We start from the raw sequence: 9,538 nt of genomic DNA, 5'->3' as shown, positions 1-9,538 counted from the left end.
CCCTAACCCTAACCCTAACCCTAACCCCTAACCCTAACCCTACCCTAACCCTAACCCTAACCCTAACCCCTAACCCTAACCCTAACCCTAACCCTAACCCCTAACCCTAACCCTAACCCTAACCCTAACCCTAACCCTAACCCTAACCCTAACCCTAACCCTAACCCCTAACCCTAACCCTAACCCCCCTAACCCTTAACCCTACCCTAACCCTAACCCTAACCCCTAACCCTAACCCTACCCCTAACCCTAACCCTAACCCTAACCCCTAACCCTAACCCTAACCCTAACCCCTAACCCTAACCCTAACCCTAACCCTAACCCTAACCCTAACCCTAACCCTAACCCTAACCCTAACCCTAACCCTAACCCTAACCCTAACCCTAACCCCTAACCCCTAACCCTAACCCTAACCCTAACCCTACCCCCTAACCCTAACCCTAACCCTAACCCAACCCCCTAACCCTAACCCTAACCCTACCCTAACCCTAACCCTAACCCTAACCCTAACCCGTTTTACTAAACACAACCCTCCTTGAACGGGTCATATCTCTGGAACGGTAAGTCCTAGAAGCTCAAGAATGGTACGGTTGGATTCAGAATGATGACAAATGGGGGGGTAGGTGAAGGTTCCATGTCTCTATCTGGTTGGACTTAGGAGTTATATGCTGTACAATGTCCAAAAAAAGTACCATGTAAGCATGTCCAATCGACTCAGAACGGCCTGAAACGTGCTCCTAAACACTTTCTGGAAGACATTTTTGGCCTGTGGCACTTAGTGAAATTTTCACTCCTACCCTTCACTGTTTTGACAAGTTACGCCACTTCCCGACATCGTACGGTGATGTAACGGGTACCGTTGGAAGCCCGTCCCCGATAATGGGGGGGTAGGAGTTGGTTCCAAGTCTCTAACGCTTATGGATCAAAAGTTATTTCGACAAACGTAAACGGATACGCTCACCGCTCAGCTGCAATGCATTGTGGGTCTGCAAAAACACAAGTTTTTCCTTTATACTTGGCTCAGGAACGTCGGATCTTAATAAGTGATACATTTTTGGATTCCTGGCGAGCAGCTGGAAAAAGGTGATGTACATATCCTCATTTTTTTTTTTGGCACCAGACCCAAAAACAGTTTCCCGCAAAGCACATGACCGCATATTGAAAGCTCACTTCATACGGGTAGCACCAGCCCTTAGTGGGGTCATGTACTCTATCAGGAGACCGACACCCACTCACGGTGCTGATGTTGGCTGCAGTACCTCTGGTCATGCACACAAGTTGTACTGCCAGCTGTTAAAGACCAGCCCAATTTAAGTACTAGTGAGCAAGTAGCCTGTACCAGCAACAGCTACTGTGCCCACGAGGTACTCACTGGTCTCTGCCCACAGAGGAAGTGACAGAGGTACTCTGGCTTGAAAGGCATTTGAACTTAGGTGATGCTTTTCTAAGCAGGCTGTGAAATGACTATCGGCGAAATGCTGGTACATTTTCACTGTCCTCGGTGGCACCACCACCGACACCTACAGTGCCCACCAGGGACTCGAGTTCCCGCCCGAATTCCCAATGACTTTCTACTTGCGACTGGGGCCTGCTAAACTTAAACTCGAGCCTCTCATCAAAGCTGGAGGAGGGATGCTGTGCAATGTCGAAAAAAGTACCCGTGGAAGCATGTCCAGTCGACTCAGAATGGCCTGAAACATTCTCCTAACCACTTTCTGGAAGACAGTTTTAGGCTGTGACACTTGGTGAAATTTTCTGAATGACGGACTCTTTGGTCTGGTTTCAGTGGACATACGGACTGTTCAGATAGACTCTATTGGTACAGCCTACTCTTGTTTGGTAAGGCAAGAGTTACCTGTACCAATAGAGCACATCTGGACAGTCCCTATGTCCACTGAAGCACACAAGCCTCCACGCCACGTCAAGGCAGAGTCCATGTGGAGGGATTTTTTTTTTGTTTTTAAGGTTTTTTTTTTTTTTTTTTTTTAGTTTTTTTTTTTTTTTGTGCGTTTGCGAAGAACTATGACTTTTAAAATTTTTTGGTGCTTTAGAACTGCACAACATAACAATAAAACAGTTTAAAACAGTTAAATAACAAAGACAGCTCACTGCTGTTTAGTGTACAAAAACACACTCTTGTACTTCCGTTTTAGTCAGTTACTTCTCTGATCTCAGAGCTTTGACCTTGTGAAAGAAGGCTTTGTACGATCGGATGGGGATCTTTTGTTCGAGACACTTTGCAGAGTACTCCTTGTACGCTTTTTTGGGTTTTATGGTCCTATCTCTGGTAATGAGAGATATTTCCAGCTCTGTCCATTGCTTGGAGGAGTATGCAGGGAGATACATGGCCTGTGACCTTTCAATGGGTCGGATATCGTCCTGGAACTCAACTTCCTGTACATCTTCCTCTGGAACAAGGTCCTCTTGTTGCTCTTCTTGCTGTCTGTGCGGTTTAAGAAGAGGCTTCTGCTGTGGAACAATCCGGTACGGGATGTCCTCATGGAGCTTCCAGACGAGGACATTGTACACCTTGGGAAGCGTAAACTTAGACAAGATCTGGAGCTTCTGTAGATCTGACTGTGAATACGCAGGGCTCATGTCCTTGATTAAGTCCCTGAGGTGATTATAGTCGACATAATCACCGTTCATGACCATGCCGACCGAGCTGACAAAGGTCAAGATCATGAGAGTGACGTTTGGGTGGTTCTTAAGGCCAGGTGGGAGGCGGGTAAGTACCATTTCAAGCCAAGGCATGCCGTGCTCACGGTACTTCTCCAGGTTCCTGGAGTACGTAAGGGACCTTCTCTCTAGCTCAACACACACTTTGAGCATCATGCTGGCGACTACAGAGAGTGTGAAGGGTTGGCAGTCGCTGCGGTGGACCTGGACGTACTCCCTGAAGTTCCACCACACCCTTTTTGTACCGCGGACGTCCCTGAACTTAAACGCAGGGAAGAAGTTCAGCTTGAGTTCGGGAAAGCCTTGCAAAAGACACTCTTTCACGTCCTTGCCAGACTTTGACACGAGGGACCTAGCTCTGGCAAAGGTGTTCGGGATGGGGAAGCAGTCCTTTACAGCCAGGTCCTCACACAGTGTATCGAGCGGCCAGGCACCTACCAGCTTCCCAGGTGGGTGTCTCGATTTCAACTCGGCCATTGGGATGTCACTGTTCCGCTTGAACAGGTCACAGAGGAGAACAGTGACAAGTGCAGCACCTGTGACCGATGGTGCTGCTTCCAGGGTCTGACAGAGGGGGAAGAGCCTTTCAATGCGGGACTTTTGGAGCTCATCTCTCGTCCAGTGATGTACGGGGGGTGGTACTTCCTCTGAGGTGGCACTTGAGAAGGGTGCGAGGCCCAGGAACCCTCTCTGTTTACTGACACTTTTGTCACTGACAGTGCTGGTTCCCAGAGAGACGCTAATTTGGAAGTCAAGCGGGGAGAGGGGACGGCCATAAATAATCTCTTCCAGTGCCAGCTCATACTGGAAGGTCTTCCAGGAGGCGTCGAAGCGTGCAACACCGACGTTGTCACTGTAAACCTTTGCCAGGTCTTCAACAAGGAACTCCAGGACGTCGCAGATGAGAGACAGCACACCAACACCTGAGTTATCCTTGAAGGGGACAAGGATGGGGTGTTCGTTGATGAGCTTGGTAAGTTCATCAACTTTGAAGTGCTCAGAGGGGTTCAAGTTACACATTACCTGGCCCTGGAATCGCACGACTTGTTCTATGCGGCACTGGAGCTGGCCGGTCATCCGCTCACGCAGGTCACGCATGTGACGGATGTAGTTTCCTGCTCGGGACAGGAGGGACGTGTGGTACTTGGGGTGGGAGAGGCCACAGGTTACAATTGCACCACTTACTGGATGCTTGAACGGCATCTGTACATGGGCATGCGGCGAGTCTGCATAAAGTTGGACAAACATGAGCTTGCCGTACGGTGCCAGACAGTCGAGCAGCTCATGTCTCACGTCCATCTTGGCATTATCCAGGTTGCTCTGGAAATTTACAGTTTCGTGCATCCCCAGTGCTGTGAAAAGGGTGCCCTTGAGGCCAACAAGTTGCTCCAGCCCACTTCTGGAGAACAAAATGTTCATTTCAGGGTCCTTCGGCACTATGTTACACGCGAAGTGTACGGAGACGGATCTTATGTAGGTGGGGTCGACGACATCAGTTATGTCCAATTCCTCAACATCTTTCTGACCAAACTGGTTTAGAAAGAGGACAACCTGGAGGAAATGACACGCGTTCGACTTCTCAATGGCCTGGTCGATGAGAGACATGATGAACTGGGCGTCTCTCCTCAAAATGTGGAACCGTGCAGTATCAATGGTACTCTGCTTTTTGATTGTGGGGCGGCACTTATCCTGCGCAGGAAGCTGACGGAGCAACTCGCGGAAATTGTTCCCCACATCATTAAGAAGCTCTGTAGCCATCACAGCGTAGAGATCTTTACGTAGGAGCCTGGTGTCAGGTCTCTTCTGGCTGGCTGGCATGGCAATCATTAAAAGGTGGTACCCACCATCAACATACCCGAGTGTGTGACCAAGACAATTACGGAGGGCAAGAAGGCCGTCGTGGCTGTACCTGCCAAGGTCGACATGTTTTTTGATGAAGTGGTAATGGGGGGATAGGGTCTGGGTGGTGAACCGGGGTAAAAGGAGATAGTGCAGACCCATTTGGAGGGCCGTGAGTCGATGGAATTCGAATACGATACCATCTATATCGTACTTGAATTCCAAAACTGAAGCAGGAGACTGCACTGTGGTAGAGTGAATGGCAACATTCACCTTGCCGTGCAGAAATTCCTCTATATTGAGGAATTCACCTGCAGCGCTGAGAAGACTCACAGTGTTGTCAATGCCAACATCCTCAAAAGGACTTGCATATGCCATTTCTCTTTCCCAAACTGATCTCAAGACAAACACAATGCAAAATCTCCAACCAACAACTCTAAAGGTGAACAACATACGTTTTGGTACTTACCCGACCTACCTATCAACCTCTATCAGGGTGCCGAAAAAAAATTTTTCAATATGCATATGATCGCGACCGGCAGGTCGCCAGGATTCCAGAAATGTATGTTTTATGAAGATCGGACGTTGCTGAGCGGAGTTATTAAGGAAAAACCTGTATTTTTGATACCCATAATGCTTTGCGCTGAAAAAGTAGGCGTGTCGGTTTACATTTCTTCAAATAACTTTTGTTCTGGACGTGCTAGAGACTTGGAACCAAGTCCTACCCCCCCATTATCGAGGGCGGGCTTTCCAACGGTACCACTTCCGACGCGGTGCGACGTCGGGAAGTGCGCGAAATTTGCGAAAAAAGTTTTTTTTTTGCTGTATCTCGGGAACGGAAGGTCGTAGAGACACGGGACCAAGACTGGCGTGTCCAGCGTGGTCGAGTTAGTATAGACGCCACCCACTGGCGAGTCTCTAGAATGCACGGTTCCCGAGTTATAGCGAAAAAGGCTAATTAATTAGCTTTTTTCATGATAGCACCGTTTTAAGTTAATAACTCGGGAACGGTGGGTGCTAGACACGCGGTTCTGGCACCGTTGAGATCAGGAGGAAGGTCTCTACCCATCTCTATAATATGGGTAAGTTTCCAGGTGTAATAAAAAATTTCCACTAGGTGGCGCTATCAGGCTCAAAGTATAGGGGTGGGTTGGGGAGGTCAGTCTGATACTGGGGATACCTGAACCAGCTCTCTGGGACGTTTCTGGCCCGAGTTATGAACTTAAAATGGAGCTGATTTAATCGCGTACATCTTAAGTTCATAACTCGGGAACGGTTGGAGGTAGAGACATGAGATTTTTTCTGGGGGCGTTTGGGGGCGGACCGCACCCGCCTGTACTGGGTCCGACGTTACTTTACGACTTTTGTGCAACAACTTCTCAACGGTGAGAGCTACACATTCAGGGGTGGTAGCATTGGATTCAGAAGGTCCACAAATGGTGGGGTAGGTGAAGGACCCATGACTCTATCTCGTTGGACTTAGGAGTTATGGGTGGTCCAATTTCCAAAAAAGTACCAATATAAGCATGTCCAATCGACTCAGAACGGCCTGAAACGTGCTCCTAAACACTTTCTGGAAGACATTTTTGGCCTGTGGCACTTAGTGAAATTTTCACTCCTCCCTTTGACTTGAATGGGGAATTTTATTTTGGCCATAACTCGAGAACCATACGTTGTAGAGACTCAAGAAAGGTACCATTGGACTCAGGATAGGCACAAATGGGGGGGTAGGTCATGGTCCCAGAGCTCCACCTGACATGTTGTGCAACAACTTTTGAACGGTAAGTCCTAGAGACTCAGGGGTGTGACTGCTGGATTCAGAAGGCCCACAAATGGGGGGGTAGGACTTGGTCCCGTGTCTCTATCTCACTGTCTTGAGGATCGGGACTTTTTTCCCGATCGTCATATCTCGGCCGTTTGACCTCCTAGACACACGGGGGTGGTACCGTTGGACTCAGGGTACCTGAAAATGGGGGGGTAGCCGCCGTCCCGAGCTCCTATCTCACTTCTTTGAGGATCGGAACTTTTTCCCGATCCTGTTTTTTTTGCCCGTATACATGTAGGACAGCTGGCCCTGTGCCTTGACACTAAACACAAGGTACTAGGAACTCTTGGGAAAAACTTAGACACAAAAAACACACATAACTTTTGAAGACTTTGTCCTAGAGTGACGGGGGTGCCACCGTTGGACTCCGGGTACGTGAAAACGGGGGGGTAGCCGCGATCTCAAGGCTCTAACTCTTACGGTTGAGGATCGGACTTTCCCGATCGTGGTTATTATACCCTTACCTAACCCCCTAACCCTAACCCTAACCCTAACCCTAACCCCCTAACCCTAACCCCCTAACCCTAACCCTAACCCTAACCCTAACCCTAACCCTGACCCTAACCCTAACCCTAACCCAGAGAGCGCCAGCGCTCCCGCCGACGCAACCAAGAACAGGGGCGCGGTTTTGGCCGAGGGATGGACCGAGCACCGCCTGCCCCTTCTGGGGGGCGGGATCGTAACCCCTTGCCTAACCCTAACCCTAACCCTAACCCTAACCCTGGTTCCGTTTTACTAAACACAACCCTGGTTCCGTTTTACTAAACACAACCCTGGTTCCGTTTTACTAAACACAACCCTGGTTCCGTTTTACTAAACACAACCCTCCTTGAATGGGTCATATCTCTGGAACGGTAAGTCCTAGAAGCTCAAGAATGGTACGGTTGGATTCAGAATGATGACAAATGGGGGGGTAGATCATGGTCCCAGGACTGTATCTCACATGTTGTGCAACAACTTTTGAACGGTAAGTCCTACAGACTCAAGGCTGGTAGCCCTGGACTCAGGATACAGACAAATGGGGGGGTAGGTGAAGGTCCCATGTCTCTATCTCACATGTTGTGCAACAACTTTTGAACGATAAGTCGTACAGACTCAGGGGTGGTACCACTGGAAAGGCCATACCTGACAATGGTTGGTTCGGTAATGGTGCCATGTCTCTATCTGGTTGGACTTAGGAGTTATGGGTGGTACAATGTCCAAAAAAGTACACATGGAAGCATGTCAATTCGACTCAGAATGGCCTGAAACATACTCCTAACAACTTTCTGGAAGACAGTTTTAGGCTGTGATACTTAGTAAAATTTTCACTCCTCCCATTGACTTGAATGGGGAATTTTATTTTGGTCATAACTCGAGAACCATATGTCGTAGAGACTCAAGAAAGGTACCGTTGGACTCAGGGTATGCACAAATGGGGGGGTAGGTCATGGTCCCAGGTCTCTATCTCACATGTTGTGCAACAACTTTTGAACGGTAAGTCCTAGGGACTGAAGGGTGGTAGCACTGGATTCAGGATAGGCACAAATAGGGGGGTAGGTCATGGTCCCAGGTCTCTATCTCACATGTTGTGCAGCAACTTTTGAACGGTAAGTCCTACAGACTCAGGGTTGGTACCGTTGGATTCAGAAGGTCCACAAATGGGGGGGTAGGTGAAGGACCCATGTCTCTATCTGGTTGGACTTAGGAGTTATGGGCGGTACAAAGTCCAAAAAACTACACATGGAAGCATGTCCAATCGACTCAGAACGGCCTGAAACGTGCTCCTAACCACTTTCTGGAAGACATTTTTGGCCTGTGGCACTTAGTGAAATTTTCACTCCTACCGTTCACTGTTTTGACAAGTTACGCCCACTTCCCGACGTCGTACGGTGATGCGACAGGTACCGTTGGAAAGCCAGTCCCCGATAATGGGGGGGTAGGAGTTGGTTCCAAGTCTCTAACGCTTACGGATCAAAAGTTATTTCGAGAAACGTAAACGGATACGCCCACCGCTCGGCTGCAATGCATCGTGGGTCTGGACAAACACGGTTTTTCCTCAATAACTCGGCTCGGGAACGTCGGATCTTCGTAAGAGATACATTTTTGGATTCCTGGCGACGGGGCGGACGCGGGGACGTACGTGTCTCGAATTTCTTTCGGGCACCTACTTTGACGTACCCGTGACCGTAGCAGGGGATAAATACCAAGTGACATCATGGGACTTGTAAGCATGTGGCTCACCATGGCCATATGCCTGCCGGTTCCCACACTGGCGTTCGTAGCCCCCACATGGATGCGGATCCATGCCGGTTCCAACCCTGGAGCCGATAGTCGGACACATGGATGCGGATCCATGCCGGTTCCAACCCTGGAGCCGATAGTCTCCCGCATGGGTGACCTACCATGGTCATCCCTGGTCACGTGCGTGTGCCTGGCCATCCCCCCATGGATGGTAACGCATGGCAACATGCACCCAAGTTCCAACACTGGAGCTGACAGTCTCAGCCGATGACCGGTGACGGTCGTCGGTGACCGAGGGGGATGCGTCCTTCCTTCAGGCTTGGCCGAAGGAGGGAAAAAGCTTATACAATTGAAAATCACGCTTCCCGACCTCATAGAGACTTGAAAGTAGCACCGGTGGATGCGGAAACCATGCAAATGGGGGGGTAGGTGAACGTCCCGTGGCTCTAGCTCGCTCCGTTGAGGATCATCAAAATTGATGATGGTGGTTATAACCCCTAACCCTTTTATCATCAAGTTCCCTCCATCCACTTATGCCAAGTTCACTCCATCCACTGTAGTATAATTTTCAAGCGCCAGATTCACTCCATCCAAAGGCAACATTTCACTCTAAGGTAGATCATGATGTCCATCCAGAGGGATGATGAGGCAAAGGACTGGATCATGATGCCCATCCAGAAGGATAATGAGGCAAGGGACCTTGTAGGTACTTTCCCATGCCTAGTGTTTACCACACGGATTAAAAGTCAGTAAGTCAGTAAGAGCCAGACCAGCTGTTCTTTTACCATTTCTACAAAATATAAGATTGATGCATGCGAACCTAAGAGAAGCAGCAATTTGTTAGAAAACGAATGACATTATGATCCCATAAGGTAAAATTTACTACACAATTATGTTTGATTGTGAGCCAAAATGTTCAAAGTGGGAGGAGGCTCCTAGAGCCTCCTAAACAGTACATAACAAGCTGTTTTG

General features: G+C 49.0%; 1 protein-coding gene across 1 annotated transcript; it reads right to left on the bottom strand.

Annotated features, from left to right (window-relative positions):
* Positions 1-2,157: 2,157 nt before the first annotated feature.
* On the bottom strand, positions 2,158-4,896 carry LOC146304283 (uncharacterized). The gene has a single exon (XM_084714231.1). It carries the CDS (start codon positions 4,894-4,896, stop codon positions 2,158-2,160), a length of 2,739 nt encoding a protein of 912 aa, XP_084570357.1.
* Positions 4,897-9,538: the final 4,642 nt, after the last annotated feature.

This window comes from Lutjanus erythropterus, unplaced genomic scaffold (genome assembly GCF_056507025.1).
Source record: "Lutjanus erythropterus isolate fLutEry1 unplaced genomic scaffold, fLutEry1.hap2 Scaffold_161, whole genome shotgun sequence".
Lineage (NCBI taxonomy): Eukaryota > Metazoa > Chordata > Actinopteri > Lutjaniformes > Lutjanidae > Lutjanus > Lutjanus erythropterus.
This window is presented reverse-complemented; position numbering and strand designations above follow the sequence as displayed.